Below are 21,178 nucleotides of genomic sequence, written 5' to 3' on the forward strand. Positions count from 1 at the left end.
CTTTCTCGTGACACTTCACACAAAGTCTGAATTAGCGTCAAGGCGAGAACTCGTTCGCCCCCTTCATTAGCGTTTACTACCAAGAAATGTAAGTACTATATATCTCACATGCCTCTGAATAATTTCATGTTGCCATTTCGAATTTTCAATTTCAAAATTTTGAAAACGCACTGGTAAGTGGATTTCTGAAATTTTCTAACAAAATTTTATCAGGAAAATCACGTGCAATTCAGGAATGTATTACTTCATGTTTTTTCTCAGAATATGGTATGTAAGTGAGGGAGATTCGCGTATTGGATGCATAGGCGCACTGGCATATTTACAGGCGGGGTAGAGGCTTAGCGGGCTATAGCCCAGAGCGACAAATTGGGGGGGGGGAGTGGCAAATTTGTGGGATTATAGTGGCCAAAAACATTTTGTAGAATGCGAGAAAAGCGGCTGAATTTGTATAAATCTTAATAAATCCGCCTCTGCTGGTCAGACAGCAAGGGACTAGGTTAGAGAGTGGCCTAGAGCAGCGGTTCTCAAACTTTTTCCACCCGTGGCGCCCCGGTTTCCTATTCAATCGCTTCTCCGCGAGCTCCACCGGAACCCCGGAGCTGTTCAGCAAAGAATATTTTCGATAAACCTTTGTCAAGGTGACCACCGATCCGCGGGGCTCCCTGACAAATGTTGGAGGCGCACCAGCACACCGCAGCTCACGGTTTGAGAACCTCTGGCTTAGAGAGTTTGCAAGCACGTGAGTGAGCAAAAGAGTGACTTGGAGAGTGAGCAAAGCTTGTGAATGACCGAAAGAGTGATATGCATCGCAACAGAGCAGGGCCTAGAGAGCGACCTAGAAAGGGTGAAAGCATGTGAATGACCAAACTAATGACCTAGAGCATGTGTAAACATGCAAATGATCAAAAGAGTGACCTAGAGCGTGTGAATAAACCCCTAAATGATCGATCAAAACAGTGTGCAAGTGGGTGAATGAACAAAACAGTCTGCAAGTGCGGGAGTGACCAAAACAGTGACTTAGAGAGAGAGAGTGTGTGTGTGTGTGTGTGTGTGTGTGTGTGTGTGTGTGTGTGTGTGTGTGTGTGTGTGTGTGTGTGCGCGCGCGCGCGCGCATAGTAGTGATCAAAAGAGGGATTCACACAGAGCTGTACTTGCAGGGTGGGAGGGAAGGATAGGCCAAAGTGGGTTATAGCACAGAGTGGTTAATTCGAGGAAAGAGTAGTCAAGGAAGTTGGACTAGAGAGACTAGGAGTAAGGCGACAAAATTCGTGTAGCCCACAGGTGGCAAAACCATAAATACCCCATTTCTGCATAGGCGCCGGAACCTGAGGAGCTGAGGCTGTTTGAGCCCCAAGCATCCTTTCAAGGTCCTCCTACGCTTTAGGACATTCACCCATTTGTTCTCCTTCCAGATTTTCGGAATTATTTTTGTACTTTTCCACGGGAAAATTATTATTGTTTTTCACTCTGAAACAACTCATCTCTTGTTTCCCTCTTCCTCCCCCCCCCCCCACACACACACACATTATTTGACACACGCTTTGACCAATCACCGTCTACATTTTCAGAATACAAGAACCCAAGTTGCCTCCCAACAGGGTAGATGCTATATTGTCACGGCCAAGCTTACCGTGGTAATAGGAAAAAGACAGTTCGAAAAAAAACCACTCATCAGGAAGCACAAAACCACAACATCCACTTCAATTTTGCTCTCTAAGTATGCTCTCCAACTGAAGTGGGGGGAAGTGACGGTGTGTGTGATTCGTATTTCATTCTCGAAATAATCAAATAGGATGCAAGCAACACTCAATGCTGATTCCTAGAGCGAAATCGCCACTGGCCAAAAAGCAACACTCCCGGAAGAAGAAAAAAAAACCCATCTCGCCTTGCTCCAGGCAAAGTAATAAAACTGACCAGACTGGGAGCTATTCGTTAAAAGCAAGTAGAGATTGTTATATATTGCTATATATTGGGGTTTGTTTGTTTGTTTTTTTTTTGCTCTTTTTGGTGGTTCTGTTGTTTTAGTTGGGAAAGATTATTGTTGTGTCGGTGGCTTGAAAGTCAGTATAGTGGCACCATCTGTAGTATAAATTCGGAAACGTTACGCCACCAAAGGTGCACGTGCAAGCGTCATCTTTTCTCAGTTTTCGAACCTGGTGACCCTATTTTGGTGTGACCTAACTGCGCATGTACGTTCTCTGCGTATTTAAGTGACTGCCATCTACCAGCCGAATCTGAAACGAGAATCCGGTAACAAATTTTGCGGCTATTGGATTGTTGTACCATCTGGAGTTTCTGGTTTGATTACCGGTGAATCTTCCTGAATCGGCCGATGATAACTTGAAATAATTTAATTACATGCCTTTCATGTGTTTTTGTTTATTTTCACCCTTAGGTGTCCAACGATGAGTATCTGACGACAAAGAGGACGATTTTATTCACTTCAAGATGGCAGACAAGAACGAATCCAAGGATTCCACGGGATTCGACGAGCCATTGGAACTCAAATCGGTAGACTCACATCGTAAGAGTGACGACGTGGTTCAGGTCGAAGTCGCCAAGCTCCAAAAAGATTCCGAGGACCCCGACATCTACTCGACGGTGGTGACGGGTGTTGTGCGGGTATTCAATTTCGTGACGTCTCTGAAACTGGAACTGATAACCTTCCTGTACATCGCGACATTTATGTCCAAATCCAACACGTCCGTCACGATTATTATGGACAGGGTATGTAGGGTCCACCTGAAATATTCGGACGAAATATGTGATAACCTGAATCTTAAAGAGTACAAGACGCAGAAGATGGACGTCGAACGGATGGCCAACAACTACCACTTAGGTCAAACCCTGATAGGAGCCGTGCCGTCGTCAATCCTGGCTTGTTTCGTGGGCCCCTTCAGCGACAGGTACGGGAGGAGACTACCGATGATAGTCGGACTAGTGGGAGCCATTCTAGACGATTTCCAGTCCGCGGTCTGGGCGTACGCACCGGGGGCGAGAGTGGAATGGTACTTCATACCGGCTCTGTCCAGCGCCTTCACCGGTGGGTTCATAGTCGCTGTAACGATCCTGTACAGTTACGCGTCGGACATAAGCACTGCCGAGAACAGGACCATCAAATACGCGCTCATGGAAGCGTCGATGGGATTCGCCATGCCGGCCGGGGTCTTCGCGGGCGGAATGATATACAAGTATTACGAAGGAGCGGCAGTTTTCGTGACTGCACTCGGGATTCGTCTGGTAACACTTTTGGCCGTGTACTTCTTCTTGAAAGAGACCAGAGGGATCGGCAACACCGACAACTGGAGGCAGAAAGTGAGAGCCTTCTTTTCATCCAGGAACTTCCTCGAGGGTTTCAGGGCGGCGATAAAAACCAGACCGCACAGAGGGAGGCTACAGCTGTGGATGCTGCTGCTGGCGATGTCTATAGGACTTTTAATCATGATTGGTGAGTTCGATGATACTGTAATATGATCTTAAAGCCGTGTATCTGATTAAAACAGGGATCCGTAGAGCCCTTGGGGGTTCGTAAACTTAAAAACAATAGCGTCTTTATACAGTGAATCCCAGAGCCGCAACTAGGGGGGGGGTGCAGGAGGGTCTGATGCACCGGACTAGAGGGGGCGCAAATTTCACTCTTTAACCTCTCTTTCAGCATTATGAGAGGGCGCCAAAATGCGTGCTTGCCCCGGCTGACCAAGCATCTAGTTGCGGCCCTGGTGGACGCTCTTACACCGGACACCTTCCGTTAACGGACGCTTTTTTTTTAATTACATCAACGGGACAATGTATTTAACTATCCATTAACGGACATTCTCGTTAGCGGACACATATGAGTGACCAAAAGAGTGACTTAGAGAGTGTATCAGCGAGCATGGGATTGATCAAAAGAGTGACTCACACAGGCGTTTTTGTAGGAGTGGAGGAGACGGAGGCAAAGCGGGTTATAGCACAGGGCGATGAATTCGAAGAAGACTACTCAAGAAAATCAGACTAGAATAGCAGAATGGTGGCCAAAATTCATGTAGCCCACTGGTGGCAAAACCATAAGTGCGCGTCTGTGTCAGGAGACTACTGATGTTCGTGAAAGCGGTGGTGATTCAGTTCTTGAGCTCATTCAAAGTGGCTGGCTGTGGAGGCACGTACGTACATAGCGTCTTTAATGAAACCCCAAAGGAAAAAGTCACAAACAGTAAAAGAGGCCTTAAAAGCTCGTCTTATGGCACAGCGACTGAGCTCCACATTTTCTTCAGTGCGCTCGTTGCACTTAAACAATCGATGAAGATTTCGCATATTCATAAACACAAAACACTTTTAGAGTATTGAACGTGTGTGGAAATAAAAATTTAACCTTTGCTCCTTCATAACCCGTTTACTATTGAACAGTGCAATTTATATGTTTCAAGTTTATTTTTGTTAAAGCCTGATGATTATTTTTGAATAACCCTGTACTTTCGTCATCGTCTTGGACAGAGGGGACATTCGGCGAGGGCATATTAAGGCACAATCTATCTGTGGGCACCTCAAGTCCAATAGGGAAAGAACTGAACTTTTCGTTGTAGTTCCATAACATCGAACTCGTGGATCTGATGGTCGCCTCCGTGGTAAGCCTAGGTCGCACTCGTGCCCAGCCAAGCACAATACGTTCTCAGGTTGGTCATGGGAGAGTAGTGTGGCCTATCCACTATTAGAAATGATTGTCAAAGGATGAAAGCTGGAGAATAGCGGAACATCGGTCGAAGAGAACGGCCAGGACCTTTCAGCCACCCAGATTTCGTCAAAGGAACTGTGATCTTCTGCCCTAACGACAAAGCTGCATTAAGAGTTAACTTTTGAGCGGCGTTGCCTCCCGATCTTCCAGTCCGTCTGGCTGCACATGGGCTGAAGAACGAAAACTGCTACAACACGCGTATCCTTGGAGACTTTTCAGGAAGCAAATATTCGCCGATGAAAATAGCGCCAAGCTGCCCAGTTCGAAGCCAGCCTATTCCACTGGTGCTTCATTGCAGCAGTGTGTGTGTGTGTGTGTGGTGGGGGGGGGGGAATGCAAACATTGGAAGCAAATATTTACAAATGACTATGGATCTAGGGCTTGATCATGAGTGTGGTCCTAGTTGTATTAGATGAGCATTTTACCACTTTTACTTTATTACCAGACCCTCCGCTTCCCACCCGACACAGACATCAGAACGTTATCGAAGATCGAACACGCCTGGAGATCCAGCCAAGATAACAAATGTAAGATCCAGCATCTTACCACTGCGCCACTCATGCCCCCTAATGCCCTAATTTATATGCAGGAACACGTCAATAACCTCGGCTTGATTTTTGACGGTGAGTTTTGCCGTCACTTCCTGGAAGCCGCGGCGCAAAACTTTGAGAACCGCTGTTATACGGGACTCCTATCTCTCTGAACCCCTTTTGTATTACTCACATATATCGCTGTGTGTGTGTGTGTGTGTATGAATCATCATATTTAATTCCAGTAAAATGTGATGAGCATTTTTTATGAAGTCTTCATCAACCTTTCCTCGATCACACCTAAGGTGCCTATAAAGTACAGAGGACTCGTCGTCCATCTTTGAGCAAAGAACAGGATTACCGCTCCAAGTGATGTCTTAGAAATCATTGAAAAAAAAGCCAGCAACGATTGGCTAAGGCGCCTGCATTATCATTTCTTTAGGGGTTCTACGATTGGCTACTGACACCACGCTTTTGTTCAAAGATGGCAGATGTGTTAGCCTGATACATCAAGGAGATCTAATCACACCCATTTGATAAGTTTCTTCTCTCTCATGTTGATTAGGGTCTGGAAGTATTTCTCTGATATTCACTCATCACCATTACGACTGGCAGAACACGAAGTATTCAACGGTGTCATCAGTCTTCACGATCATGACGACGGTCACGATGATGATAACGGTCCCGATTTTCTTGAAGGTCCTTCACGTGAGCGATCCGATGCTGGGGATCATCGGAAGCGTGTCGTATCTCGGCAAAATGCTTTGCATCACGTTCGCTGCCAAAAGCGGACTCTACTATCTCGGTAAGTCAGATGTTTAAAATATTCTCTGAATCATTGTGTCCAGTGATTTTTGTCAGCGTTCTTCAAACGCTGGTCCATGGGAATTTCCTGCCGGTCCATCAAACATTCCGCCCTGCGGAAGTTGGATGGACCGGTTTGGATGAACCAAATTTAAGAATTTGCCCCTCGGGAACGGAATCTGGTATTTTGTGGCCCGGTGCAAAAACGGCTTTGCGGCACTCTAAAACGGGTTATCCGTTTACGGTATATCCCCACTGTCCGCAAACAAGGGCCGCAATCAGCAACGAAAGTTTACTCGGTTGCCCGTGGCCAGTATATATTTTGGCTCCCCCCCCCCGTTATTTTAAACGGAGAAAGATCAATCAAACTTGGCGTCTTTTCTGGCCAATCCTAGAGTACCAGATTCCTCCTACCCTTCCCTGGTTGCGGTCCTACCCAAGGGCGCAACTGGGGGGGGGGGGGAGAGCAGGTGGGTCTCGTGCCCCAGCCACTGGACCCGAGGGGGCGCAAATTTCATTCTGAAACCTCTCCTTCAACATTACAAGGGGGTGTCAAAATGTGCGCTTGCATTTATTTAGTATTTATTTTGTCTTCTCCAGGAAATTTGGTCGGTCTTCCTTCATCAATGGCCAACTTAGCTGGAAGAGCGAGAATATCCAAGATTATTCCCAAGTCTGATTTAGGTACGTCACGTCGCCACTGCCCAATTATACAATTTGATATTATGATAAGTATTTTATTACGATGATTACGCATACAAATGTGTGTGCATGCAAGTGTACAAATGTACGCACATGTTATACGTAGAGTGTTGCAGAACTCTGCCGAAAATAGAGTTTAGAACAAGATTTTTTTTTAGACCGCATACTAGTGGAGTCTTCGTATAACGGGACCAAAATAACCCACTGATGACATACGCTGGTGTCCAAATAATTATAATTGGTGTCCGTGTGAATTCCAATGTTTTAAATGTCAATATTTTTTTCAGGTAAAGTCTTCGCTTTTCTGAGTACAGCGGAGTCCCTGGTTCCAATTCTGTCTCAGATAGCGATATCCCAACTATTTAATGCCACTTTGGGTATTATTCCGGATCCGACCTATTCCGTGTTTTCTGCACTTGGAGTCATTACCCTTGCGGTTTACGTGTAAGTTGAGTCTTTTTGTTGTTGTTGTTGTAATAATAACGGAATCAGTTCGATGGATAAATATTAAACATCACTACCATTACGTGTCTTTAAACGTTTTTCGAAAATGTCCTGAGGGCATAAAAACGATCGTGAAAATTCAAGTGAAAAAAGGTGTTATGGAATGACAAAAAAATCATTTTATAAAGAATGTTTTCTTCCATAACAGGAATCGTAAAAATGACGAAATTATCCTGCGTTTCATCTCAAGACATGACAACGATCGATCTTGTCATGCCTTCAGTCTCGAGAAATCAGAAAAGTCATTATCACATGCCTTTAGATTCAAGACATGATTAAACTGCTATTGTCGTGTCTTTTTGCCTCAGAACATGACGACGATGGATCTTATCAGGCCTCAGATTCAAGACATAAGAAAAGTGTCGTTATCATACCTCCAGTCCCAGGATATTATAAAAGTGTCATTATCATGCTTTCAGTCTCAAAACATAGCAACAAGATATTATAATAAGGATATTGAATCCTTATAATAATATCTAGAAATTTCAGATTCTAAAGAAATGACAATTAAACCGTTTCGGTATCAAGAGATGACAACGAGGTCGTTATCGTTCTTTTAGTCTCAAGACATGAAAACGATACCGATCTCATCATACTTTCAGTCTCAAGGCACGACAACGATATCGATCTCATGACTTCAATCTGAAGACACGACGAGGGTATTGTTCTAATGACTTCAGTCTCAGAACACACATGAGAAAAATGGCATTATCATGCTTCAGTCTCAAAATATAACACAAGGCATCATCGGTGTCTTTAGATTGCAAATTCTCACGCCATGACAATTCAATCAAACTCACACTTCGGTATTATGACAACAAAGTCGGCATTGCTTTTGTAGAAGAAAAGACATAACGAGATTTCCATCATAGCTTTACTTTCAGGACATGACAACTAGGTCTTAGCATGCCTACAGTCCAACACATGACAACGAGGTCGTCATGCTTTCTGTCCTTCAGACATAATAACAAGCTCATTATCGTGTTTTGGTCGTTATCATTCCTTCGGTCCCAAGACAGCGGCATGGATCTTATACATAACGTCAGTCTCGGGACACGAGAAAAGTGTCATTATCATGGCAACAACGCCTCATCATGCTTTCTGTCTAAAGACATGATAACGAGGTCGCCATGCCTTTGGTCCCAAGAAATGCTGCTTAACAGGCTCATTATCATGTTTTGGTCGTTATCGTTTATTGCAACAGTCTCAAGACATTACAACGATATCGATCTTATCATGACTTCAGTCTCAGGACACGAAAAAAGTGTCATTATCGTGCTTCAGTCTCAAAAACATAACAACACGGGGCAACATTATGTATTGAGAATATGCAATCCCAAGACATGACAATTCAGCCGTTACAATCATGCATTCGGTAATAGGAGGTACAGGTAGACATTCCTTCTGTCTCAAGACATTTTAACGAGTTTTTCACCATGGCTTCACTTTTGGGACATGACAACTAGGGCTAACCGTGCCTGCAGTCTCGAGACATGGTCTCTCCACGGAGAGCAACAGAGACCTATATCGGTACAAATATTCAATTATTACACTTACTCACAATTAGACACTGAAAAATCAGACACATCACATCACTAAATTATCCACACACTTTTTTTGCAGACTCCGCCACGAAGCTGGGCTCGAAGAGATCTCGGCAACGGGATAAGTCCGGTGGCAGAGTTCTGGTGTTCATTCATTTAGCCATAAGACATAACAAAAAGGTCATTATCTTGCCTCATAACTGAAGGCAAGATATGACCATGAATTCGTAATCATTCCTTTGGTCTCAAGACATGACCACGAGGTCATTATGTCGTGCCCTTCAGTCACAAAAATGACAAACCAAGTCGTTATCGTGTCCTCAGTCTCAACGATCGATTTTATCACAGGGGAGGGAAGTGACTAAGTTCGCTTTGGAGCAACAAAATTCAGGATTCGGAGCAGTTTTGGAGCAGGGAAATATAGGATTTGGAGCAGATATTTATAAATTGGAACAGCGAAATTAGCAAGAATATTTTCGTTAACCCTCTCACCCCTTTTCAAAACAAAATAACTGCACTGTCTTTTGCTATTAAACATCTTTTCATCAGCTTGTTTTTTTGTTTTTGGTGTTGCAGGCTTTTGACACCTTGTTTTGTTAGATTGGAAGAACTATATATTTATGTACTTTTGCTCAAATGATATATGTATATATTATATTTATAATTTTTGTAATTATCAAGTTATAATATTTGTTTAATTTGAGTTTGTTTGAAGAGATAGTTGGTACATATACATTTCTAGAAAGTGTCATCAGTATATGTAAATTAGAAATTATGTGACCACTTATTATCCTCCAATCAGAGTAAGCTCAGGGGATTCTGGGAAAATTTCCCTTTCATATAGTAGATCCATACATCAGTAGTTGATTGTGTATTGGAGAGGTAGGAGGTTCAGTAGAATATAGTCTGGCTATTTTTATTAGCATTTATTATCTTAATCTATTATCTGGCTTATCTTGTGCATAAAATTTTTCACAGCAGTCTATTTAAGATTATTTTTGCTTACTGGAGCACTATTTGCTGTCTGGAACAGCAGCACTTCAAATGGGCTAAAAATTTTCTAGAAGTTTTCAATTTTTCTATACTCTGAAAGAAATTGTTGCAAAATGGGAGAGAAAGAATTTCGGAAGAATAAACACGATGTTTGACGATTCAGCACTCATTATTTGGCGACATTGGCGATTTAACACTCGTTATTCAGCGACATTGGCGATTTAACGCTCGTTATTCGGCGACATTTGCGATTTAACTCTCGTTATTCGGCAAAGTTTCTGAATTATTAGCATTCGTAATTCGACGGACATGCGCTTTTTACTCCCGAAATGAAATTTTTTTCACGAAACACCGGGATTTGACGCAATGACGATCGACTACAGTAATTCCTGCTGCTTCCAGTGGCGACTTTTTTATATTTTTTGAAAACGGAAACTGATTCACATTTGCGCTTTATTGCTGAAAGACCATTGCAAGCCATCTTCAGTTGCACGATCACGGATATTATCGGGGTTTCGAGATGGAAAGCGCGATAGTTTAAATAAGGCGATAGTATACAGTGGAATAAAACACGCTCTTCTCATAAAACAATCGTTTCGCGGCAAGCAGGAACAAAAATCTTTTGCCGTTCTTTCCGATATTCCGGGCATAATGAAGGAAAATTCGCTATTTGGTGCAGAAAAACACGAAAATACACTATTGGAGCAGGATGGCGCAAGATGTTAATTTTGGCGCAGTGCGGCGCAATTAGCGCAGAGTTCCCATCCCTGTTATCATAACTTCAGTCTCAGGACATGCGAAAAGTGTCTTTACCGTCTCAAAACATGGCAAGAAGACCTTGTAATGTTTTCCATCTAAAGATATAACAACGAAGTCAAGCTTTTCGTACCCAAAATAACGAGCTCGTTATCATATTTTAGCAGTTATAATTGCTTCAGTCTAAACGCATGGACCAAGTCATGACAATCATCAAGACATGAGTCGAGTCCTGTCTCAAAATATGAAGACATCATGTCTTGACACCGAAGCAATGATATGCGTTTGTCGTTCTTTCTGTTCCAAGATATGTCAGCGAGGTTGTTATCAGTCTAAGCATTAAGACATTTTTCATGCAATAAGCTAGACATTTACAACGACAAGCTTATATACAAGCCGCGCTTATTTTATCATATACTATCAAAAAACTACACGATCATTGAGGATTAACTTAACAAAACAAACCTTTTTCTTGTCAAAACTTATCAGGTACATTACGCAAGTTTGGTTAGAGAGACACACACACACACATTACGCAAGTTTTTACCGAAACATTTCGACTTTGAATCCTCGACTGTAATATTTGTTTACGGCATAAATAACCGAGAATTTTTCTAGCTCTTATTTCTGACATGACTCATTATCTCTCCCCATTATACAGGTGGTTGTATCGATTACCAAAAGTGAACTACGAGGAAATCACCGAGGAAGAAGACAGGAGAGAGTCGGTAGAGTCTTTGGGAGGCAAGAAAGAACCACTAGAGACAATCGCGGAGGTGGAATCTCCTGAGAAAGACGCGACTCAATTGTGATGGTGAGTAAAGACAGAGGACTAAGGCAGCGCACATTGTGCGGCGACCCAAGACGTACGGGAGTGTATAATACAGACTAGCGACGGAAACGTATGGTTTTGTTCTACACCGTACATACTAGAAAGGCGAAAAGAGAAAGCGGCTACTCAACGGCCCTGTTTACATGCGCAATATGGTAGCAATGGGAGTTCTAGCACCAGCTTGACGACTTTTTCCCTCGTAAGGAAAGAAATGAAGAGCAGGAATTGGTGAAAATTCTTGAAGCGAGTTTTAAACCCACTTTTTTCCATTGCTCCCCCCCCCCCCGTAAACGGGACTAACGAGGTGCGCGACGCGACTTGAAGAAACCTGTTTCTTTTCACTTCGATCTGCCGATTGGTCCGTTTCTCCCCCTTCTGCAGAAGGATCATCGTCATCACACCCACACCCCACACATTTCAGAACCCCTCCGGTCATTTTCTGTGTATCCTCCTCTTTACTATGTGCGGAAATCTATTCCTCCACACCTATGCATTTCTTTTCCTTGTCGTAATTCTTATAACTCGTACCACTTCGCTCCATTATGAGCGCAGCCTAATAACATAGATTACTGGTGGGATGTCTTTTTCTATTTTTTGATGCGCACGAATGTTGGTTGCCACGTTATTCTATGGTCTTGCTGATGAAGAATTCCCGTGACAAACGAAAAAAAACTGATGGACTCAAACAAAAGGACCGAATGTCATCTGAATATGTACAGCATTTGTGTGTATTTTTGGATGTATATAAATTGTATAAAATAAATGTACTGGAGTGAAATCAATTTTTTTTGAAGCGAAGGTAAAATGCGTCGTCTGTTTGAGTTTGATGACCTTGTCGTAAGTTCTAAAAACGAAGGCAAGACCCACAATCTTATCGTAGATACTGTAGTTTTAGAACCATCATCTACGTACGAGGGTTATTATGTTCTTGGTTAACCCTTTCACGTACATGGTTTTTTTGGCAATAAATTTAGATAATCTGTATTTGAAGCACTGACGATAAAACTGGTACCACAAAAGGTTAAGATATCCCCAAGTATGATATCTCTTTGATCAAAAAAGAAAAAAAAAAGAGATATACTAGTAAATGTTGCCAAATAATGCTGGAATCTCCAGCCTCGCCTTTCTGGATAATTAGACTTAACAAGAGGTCTACAATTAGACTTGTCAAGAAGAAGACAAGACATAACAATGAGATCTCATCAAGTCAGGGGTTATTCAACCTTTCTCTAGTCATGAGCACCATTCATGTCCAGTATAAAAAAAAAGGAACCCCCAATTTCCCAGGATGGCAACTCTGATGTATGATCAAACATGAATCATCAATCCATGAATACAACTTAAATAGTGTAGCAAGCAAGAAATTCACGAGCATGGAATCAGTCTTTGCACTGCCAAAAATCTAAATCACAGCTTACTTAAGATTACAGATAAACAAGGGAAGCACCCAAATGGTGCAGTGGTATACTGCTCATCTTCCACTATGAAGATCACTGTTAAAGTCCACGGGTTCAAATCCAGGCAAGAACATCAGAAACAAGTTTTTACTTAAACAAGTCGCTTACCAAGGCTGGGGTGACCACTAATAGATGGTGCCTTCATTTCTCACCTATCTCTACTGGTTGGAAATTGCTGTATGGCAATATACGACCAAGTTGGTGTACAATAAAGTAATAGCTAAACAAGGAAGTTCGGTTGCCTGCAAACACTCAAAAGAAAACACGCTTCCTAACTATTCATACTGATGAAATATCAAATATTCCAATTCTGAACTATAATTTCAGAATTGATGGAAAAATAATTTTGCAATTCAAGAAAATTCATAATTAAAGAAAGATATTTCCAGAACTATTTGAAAATATACTTTCAGAATTGAATTTCTTTTCTGAATTAAGTAAAAATATTATTTTTAGAATCAATGATAAATTATTAATGGAAATTAACATTTAATGGAAAAATAATATCAGAATAAATAAAATTCTAAAATATATGGCCCCATCAGGTCCTCCTATTAAAATGCCACTGCGTGAATCTAGATAGTAGTAATACTACTACTAAACCACACATGCACCTCATCCACATTCCTCAGCAGAATTTTGAATCTAGATACTGCGCTATTAGGCTTCATGGGAAATTGTTCTTTTTTTTGGACCACAATGTCTGAAAGGTTGAAGATTCCTGGTCTAAATACACAATGCTATTGACAAAATTGAAATGCTTGAAACCACAATATCCTCCCATGTTCTTATGTGCAATGGCAACAATATTATCATTCGATACTTTATTTTTCAGCTTCTGTGTAATTCAGCCTTCATACAACCAGCTATCAAAGAGGTTATTCAGCTTCCATATGCCTTTGAAAAAAAAAAAGTAACTCATATGCAAGAGAAGTAATTCAGCTTTTACATGGTACACAAAATTAATTCCATGTGAAATAAAACAACTAGTTTGTGCATTGATGCCATAGAAGTTATCTAAAAAATATAGTTTAGACCAGGGGAAGCACAATCTCTGGCCTGCTAAGGGAGTCAATCCAGCCCGCAGAAGATTTTCATGAAAATAAAAGAATCCTCATTTACATTCCAGAATTATGCATTTTCAAAGAATATGTGCTATACACAGGCCCGTCATTTAGAGGGGGCAGGGGGCTTTTGAAAATACACTAATAATGGTGTATATATATATATATACAAATATACATACATTGAGTACATGTGCTTTCCCCCCCCCCCCCGGAAAAAAGTTGAAATGATGGCCCTGGCTGTACAAAACAGATGATTTTCAACCTGGGGCTACATAGTCATCCTTCGGAGCAATGATATATTCAAAGTGGATTACGGGCCAAAACAAAGTGAAAAAAAGCCATGACAAGATATAATTTAATTTGTAAAAAGAAGCTCCCTACTTGGATGAGGGGACATTAGAAATGAAAAGCGACCCCCATTAGACTGTTCTAGGGCTACAAGCTGGTCAAGAACCTTTGGTTTAGACTAATTTGAATCAACCTATAGACCTGTAAACTGAAGAAAAAACTATCCAACATGCACTACTCAAACAAAAAAAATTTTTTTTCATCTTTTCTTTTTCCATAAAAAAATTCATATGTATACATAGTGGAAAACAATGTAGGAATTATATAATTGTATAATATACAATTTTTGCAGTCATGTTGACAAACATGAAGAGTCACCAGAACAGAAATATAGGAGAATAATCATTAACAACCAAGATGCTCATGAAATACATAACATGAAAAATAAAATATATTTAAAGTTACAACAGTAGTATCAACAATATAACTATTTTTTCACTTTGGTTTCGACATCCACTTTGATAAAATGCTAAATGCTGAAGAAAACGTGCTCAGGCCGCTATGAGTTCTGTCTTGTAGTAAAAGTAGACTGCCCGCCTCTGCATCGTATCCAGCTTCTGACAGCTCTTTGGAAATGCATGCGATTGAAAACTGTTTTTTGGACTCAAAGTTCTCTTGCTGGTTCAGTACATACTCTATCACAGACTTATACAGACTAGTCGACAATATTTGTGAAGTCAAGTGCTTTTCAAGAACCAGAATGACAAGTTCTTCATCAAATTGATCACTTGTTACCTGAAATGCACAAAAAATAAAAATTAATTTACCTGAGCACAGTTGATGCTCATTATAACCTCCATGCATTATTGGGACCATTCCATTATAATGACTGTTAAGGTACGTCCTAAATGTTCTCCTATTCGTCCCCTGTTATTTTTCCTCCCGTATAAAGACCTACAATAACCATTCAATCCGACATAGTTTCTGAACTCAGATCAACACCACCATTTTTTTTGCAAAAGAAATGAACAAAATCTGTCCTGTGTGTCTCACTTTAATCTTTGATATTGGAGAATTCCGTACACATAAAAGTGTGCTATTGCAGTTATTACATTCTATCATTATTTTCTAATTTGAGTCATTTTTATTTCAATGGCTTACAAAATATTAAAAATTTAAGGCTCATAATATTTAAAGAGAGAAGGTACAGGCTTTTACTTGGCCGGAATTTACAGGGATATTCAAACTTTTCAGGCTGTTAGGCTACTGAGAAATAGGGAACATTTGATCATTTTTGTCGCACCACAATCATTTTCTGCACACGAGGGCTAATTAGACAAGGACCTATAATTTATTGTCGATTCCGAATGCAGCCTTTTTTTTATACTCATTGAGAGGTTGGTGCACTAACCCCTTGATGCGGGACTCCCTGCTGTAGCAATCCTTTTCTATGGCCATGTCTAGTGTCGTCTTAAGGCATAGGACCCACCCGGGCATGTCCTGGGGCCTCAAGAGAAGAAGGGCCTCACAAAAATGAGAACTGGTTGAAATTTTCGAGAATTTGCCTAAAAGGACCTCAGAAAAATCACTTGGCCTGGGAGCCATGATGCTCTTAAGACAGCTCTGGTCATGTCACCATTTCTGTTGTATCCCTGTGTCAGGAAACTTTCTGACAAGGATGAACCGGGTATCAGACTCGCAACACCTCTAACCATCATTTGGTACTTCAGGTGAGTATCTTATTGACCTGGGCTACTGTGTCCGAAAGTGGAAACACAGAATAATGTTGTTTTATTTTTTGTGGTTAGAAAAATTCATAGGAACAGTGAATAAATGAATGCCCGACCTCCGAGTTACAGAGATCTTTTCCTACCCAGTTTTGTGGCCGAGTCCAGATAATTTAGTTTATAGCTAGTGATACTTCAGCTCATGAATTTCTCAGCTAATGAAGATTTCTTTTGCAATATTTCTACCTTGGCTAACAAATGTTTTAATTGACATATATGCATTCACTCACATAACACAGCCACCATCATGAGCAGAATTGATATCTTTCAAGTCTGATTAATTTATGTCCATCTTAGAATTACTTTTTGGGTACACCTCTATTTTTCTTTCAGAAAGCTTTAGTGCCATTTTGTGTAAAATGAATGAAAAAAGCGAAGTGCAAAATGCCTTACAAAAAACCACCTGTGTGTACTTCAATCTTTTTTGCACACAAGTTCTTTCAGTGTGAGACTCTAAGCAGAAAACTGAATGGTCTGGATATTCTAGGAGCTTACATTTCTTGATCTGCATGTGTGAGACACAGAAACAAGCTGATCACATTGCTAAAGAAGACACATACGAACCGGGTTAGCCAGGTAGTGTATTGAGGGGTTATTACATTATTCTCCTTATCACATTTTACTGATGAACCACTGACCCTAGAGGCATACTTCCAATTAGAAGAAGCATCCAAATAGCATGTATAACTCAAATATGTCATTTATATTTATGTATGTCATTTATTTTCTATATTGGAAGGATCGTCAGTTCTCCAGTAAAATGCAGCAAGAGGAAATATGTAATCACCTTGCAATAATGTAAATAAAAAGACCTTCAGTTTCTCATCTTCCTGTTGGTTTTCCTTCATCTGATTGTGAAGCTGTTTATTTTAGTCTCCGGTCAGTTTTAGTGTTATTTATAATGCTTCTAAGTGTATTTTTTAAAATTTGGGCCATTTACCTTGAAGAAACTAAACAATTTTCCATAGAGATCTATAGGAAAATAACATTTTGGCTAGCGACTGTGACCCCAGAAAGAATTAACTTTGTTAACCAAGGTATGACTGCATCCTTTTTTTTTTAATGCATTGGAAATAATTCATAGCTTGGGAGACATAATAGAATCATCTCATAAAATTTAAAAAAAACCTTCTACACACTTGTGTTCACGAGCGGTTTAAGCGAGGGTGCAAGGAGTGTGATGCACAATGGTGGCAGGTTCGAAGGGGCCGTAGCTTGATGTAAGGTGGCTGTGTCTTTAATAAGACACCAAATGTTTTTAAAAATTTCCAACAGTAAAAATTCATGTTATCAGCTTTTTAGCCATAATCTGGTGACAAAACTATTGAGAAAACTTGAAGGAACAGTAAAGGCTCGGGACTGTAATACCAGAAACAATGTACTCCATCACAAGGGAGGCAAGTGTGCATTTTGGTGCACTTAAATATGAATTTTCCAGGATTGGTCAAATAAAGGCAAAAGAAGAATTCTGCATCACAAATTCCACTATTAAAAAATGAATTTATTAAATTTTTCCCTTAAGTTCATATAAATTTGTGTGTGTGAAACAAATTTATTTTAAAAAATCACCTCATTATGCATAATCTTTACAGAATAAGTATAAGTAATGATGACTCATCAATCAGTACTGTTTTGTGGATTGAGTTATCTGGCAATAAGTATAAGAGCGGCAAAATAATTATAGGCCAAAAAGCAGAACAACCTCTTTAAAATGGGACAGTTTCTTCAAAAGCTGAGTGTTCGGTCACAAAAATGTTTCCTCAGTCACCAATGGTTGATGACTTTGTCGTTAAAAGAATTAGGTTAATCTCAAGGTCCCCTAGGCTGAAGCCCTGTCAATCTTCAACCAGGGTCATTTGTAGGGGGCGGTACATGAGCCTTTGCAACCGGGCAGCAGGTAAGCTAGAGCTGCCCCTGCTTATGTTAATGCAAAAAACAGTGTTATTACTTTTTTGAAGGTTATAAAAAATGAATTTTTAATAAATGTTAAATATGTAGCAGAAAAAATATCTAATAAAACGTTTGGTGGAGTAAAAACCCAAAAGAAACTTTTTTTCTTACCTCTTGATGCTGCTTCAATTTGCTGATGGCCATGGAATGTAAATCTTCATATACAGTCCTAAAAGCAAACTTCAAAGTGTGCAAGATACTGCCTTGCTTCGATACTTCATGGAATATTTTCAAGCACGACTGAAATATAAATTAAAATGAAAATTTTTACTATAATCGAAATTAACCTATTCTCTTTTAAAATTTTATATTCAGAAGAGTTGATACCAAAAATAAATGCCAAACTTGAAAAGAGAAAAAAAAAGCAGATGACCCCCCTTTCGGAAATTTTTCAGCTGGCATGCGCAAAGATTTCAAATACTGTATTTTCTCGCATATAATCCCTGGATTGTATGTTAAAAGAACATCGTAATCTCTTAGTATGGATCATATTCCAGTGTCTTTCCTGCAGATTTTTTTTGTTTTGCAAGAGAATTTGGAAAAGAAATAAATATTTAAGAAATTAATTTGCATAAAACAGTGTTTTAAAGATTTATAAATGGAATACAGATGTCAGTAGAAAAAATAAAATTTTTTTCCCTCCAAAAACATAACAACAACCACTTCCATTCCTGAAAATTTCATTATCTATGAATGAAATTTTGACAAATAGATTAGTTTCCACTCTGTAGACCATACAATGATATATTTTTCTCAAAGTAGCAAAATTTACATCTGGGGGAATTATATGCAGCTGCAAATTATGCACAGGAAATTATAGTAATTAAAATAAAATCCTGAATAAAAATATTGGGGGCAATTTGTATTTTGGTTATGTATGTTTTTTTCATAATTAAAACAAACATGAATCATCACCTGTTGATTGAGCAATACTCTGGAATGTGCTTTATCAAAGAAATATAAAACTTTGTCTTGAGCTTTCTGTTCTGGAAAACTGGCTAGCTTGTGTAGAACTTCAGTCCACAGAACTTCTGCCGATCTGTACGAGAAATTTAAGAACCCAAGTCATTACAAGAGGTATTGATTGAATTAATGTTAGGTAAAAACATATACAGTAGAATCTCGACTGTCCGGAATAGTCTCTTGTCACCATGACGTCGCCAAATCATCAGAGCTGTTGCTAAACTTCGCTAAGTTTGTTGCCAATTTGGAAATATTTGCAAAGAAATGTGTTACATAAGATACTGGCTATTAACAGGCAAAAACTGGCATATTAAATGATAAATAAGAAGTATTTACATAATTTTCGTAACAATATTTATATTCTTGGACTTCCTTTTTCTGTAATAAATTTTTAATATGTACAGTACAGTACACAACAAACATTTACATTATGTATGCATTCATGTATAAAGCACTGACCTGTACCAATAAATAGGTCACAAAATATAAATAAGAGCAATTTTTGGTATTAAAAAAGTGTGTGATGGTATCGTATCGGGAGGGGGGGGGGGGTAGGAGAAGTGAGAACTTATAAAACTCCAACCTATCTGGCTTCTTCTCCATTAACTCATTAACTGGCCTGCCCTTCCGCCACATTAGGCCGGATAGTTCAGATTCGACTAATACATTTTCAATTAAAGAAAACGTTTAAAGACAAATAACCAACCAAGATTTTCTTCAAAATTGACAGTTTATAGACATCACTATTCACCCTTTCTGACCTGACTATTTCGGACAGTTGAAAACTTTTTTTATCAATTTATTTTGTCTTAGATCCAATAAAACACGTGCATCCAATATTTCCCTGGAAAATACATTTCGGTAGTGAAATTTTGAAATAATTCTAATTGACAAAATTTGATATTTTTGAGGCAAATATTCAACTTATATAATTTTAAATTTAGTAGTATAATTATGTGTATCATTTTCTGATCATATGAGAAATAAAAATCAATAGTGATATCATTCAAATATACAATAAATACCTGCTTAATTTTCAGAAGTTTCACATGCAGTCAAAAATCACATAATGTACATATCAACAAAGAGAATGAAAAGGTTTTCTCATACAACTGATTGCAATGGAACAGTAAACTGCTGTTGTCTATCACCAAAGAATGGAATCACAATATGCAATGCTAATTGGCAGCATTCTCTGCAAAGAATGAACTATAAAAGCCAAGAAATGCTAGTGTTTCCAATTGGTCATCATTTGATCATTTTTTGTCCCACCGTGGTGCGACAAAAAATGTAATGTACTTTCTGCACACGAGGGCTAATTAGACAGGGACCTACAATTTATTAGCGATTCTGAACGGCAGCCTTTCTTTACATTCACCGAGAGGCTGGTAAGCTGACCCCCCCTCCCCTCAATGTGGGACTCCCTGCAGTAGAAGGGACGCTTCGATATCTCCTTGAGATGGGAAGCAGGATTGTCTGGTCCTATAAAATGTTCAATGTGGTAGCAGGGAGTTTTCTGTGGTCATGTCGCCGTTTCTGTTATACCCCTGTATCAGGAAAGTTTCTGACAAAGACAAATTGGGTATCGATCTCGCGACACCTTTAAACATCCTTTGTTTACTTTGGGCAAATATTTTATTGACCTGGGCTACCATGCCCTCCAATTGGAATCACTGGGTCAGGAAGGGTTACATTTTAAACATAAAAAAAAGTTCATCAGACAGTTGAAATGGCGTACTCTGGTGACAATAAAACTTGCTTATCAAGACTCTTCTACACATTGTTTATACATAGAAAATATATCAAGAGAAGAAAGTTTCTAAAAAATTCTTGATAAATACATACTCGATTGAACCATCATCAGCAAAAGCCGGCCAATGATGTAACAACTCAGCCAAGGAACAGAACTGGTCAACATTGGAAGCAGCTTGGAGTAGTTTTCGGAATAACTTTTTTCTTTCAGATTCATCTCCAATGTCATTCTCAATGACCTAGGAAACATCAGCATGAAACATTGTATAAACATGATTTGAAATCATAGATGAAAATGAATTAATCATTAAGATGAGTCAACACCATTTACTATAATTACAGATAATGTTATCATTCAGGTATTGTTATCACTTTCACAAATAACAGAAAGGACCAATTCCATTAAAAGGGGGAATTTTTTTTTTAAAATTAGGATTTTGGTTAATGTTATTAACTTCTTTTTTTTCAATCCCAGATTTTGATTTTTTTCTCATAGGTTTTCTTTTTAGTTTTTTTGATGCTAAGGGTGAACCACACC

At 39.5% G+C, this 21,178-nt stretch overlaps 2 protein-coding genes across 3 annotated transcripts in view; one reads left to right on the plus strand and one right to left on the minus strand.

Annotated features, from left to right (window-relative positions):
• LOC149079145 (lysosomal proton-coupled steroid conjugate and bile acid symporter SLC46A3-like) lies at nucleotides 1-12,151 on the plus strand. The gene is made up of 6 exons (XM_089240027.1): nucleotides 1-88; nucleotides 2,396-3,448; nucleotides 5,807-6,046; nucleotides 6,646-6,729; nucleotides 7,035-7,191; nucleotides 11,206-12,151. The coding sequence occupies exons 2-6, from the start codon at nucleotides 2,449-2,451 to the stop codon at nucleotides 11,354-11,356; spliced, it is 1,632 nt and encodes a 543-aa protein (XP_089096153.1). The 5' UTR covers nucleotides 1-88; nucleotides 2,396-2,448; the 3' UTR covers nucleotides 11,357-12,151.
• A 2,296-nt stretch (nucleotides 12,152-14,447) lies between these two features.
• Nucleotides 14,448-21,178, minus strand: part of LOC149079146 (NBAS subunit of NRZ tethering complex-like) — a 110,917-nt gene continuing 104,186 nt past the window's right edge. For both annotated transcript variants that reach the window (XM_089240028.1, XM_089240029.1), the window contains exons 54-57: nucleotides 20,734-20,879; nucleotides 18,841-18,964; nucleotides 18,037-18,165; nucleotides 14,448-14,983 (exon numbers count right to left, since the gene is read on the minus strand). In XM_089240028.1, coding sequence (XP_089096154.1) covers nucleotides 14,684-14,983; nucleotides 18,037-18,165; nucleotides 18,841-18,964; nucleotides 20,734-20,879 — 699 coding nt within the window. In that variant the 3' untranslated portion in view covers nucleotides 14,448-14,683. The remainder of the gene's footprint in view (nucleotides 14,984-18,036; nucleotides 18,166-18,840; nucleotides 18,965-20,733; nucleotides 20,880-21,178) is intronic.

The sequence above is a fragment of the Pholcus phalangioides genome, unplaced genomic scaffold (assembly GCF_987345545.1).
Source record: "Pholcus phalangioides strain wild (caught in Gottingen) unplaced genomic scaffold, Ppha-v1.0 ptg000012l_1, whole genome shotgun sequence".
NCBI lineage: Eukaryota > Metazoa > Arthropoda > Arachnida > Araneae > Pholcidae > Pholcus > Pholcus phalangioides.

Excerpts from the sequence above, each read along its gene's own strand:
- LOC149079145 (XM_089240027.1), top strand. The coding sequence starts at position 2,449 with ATGGCAGACAAGAACGAATCCAAGGATTCCACGGGATTCGACGAGCCA. Across the intron at positions 6,047-6,645 it reads AAGCGGACTCTACTATCTCG|GAAATTTGGTCGGTCTTCCT; the intron begins GTAAGTCAGATG and ends TGTCTTCTCCAG. Across the intron at positions 7,192-11,205 it reads ATTACCCTTGCGGTTTACGT|GTGGTTGTATCGATTACCAA; the intron begins GTAAGTTGAGTC and ends CCCATTATACAG.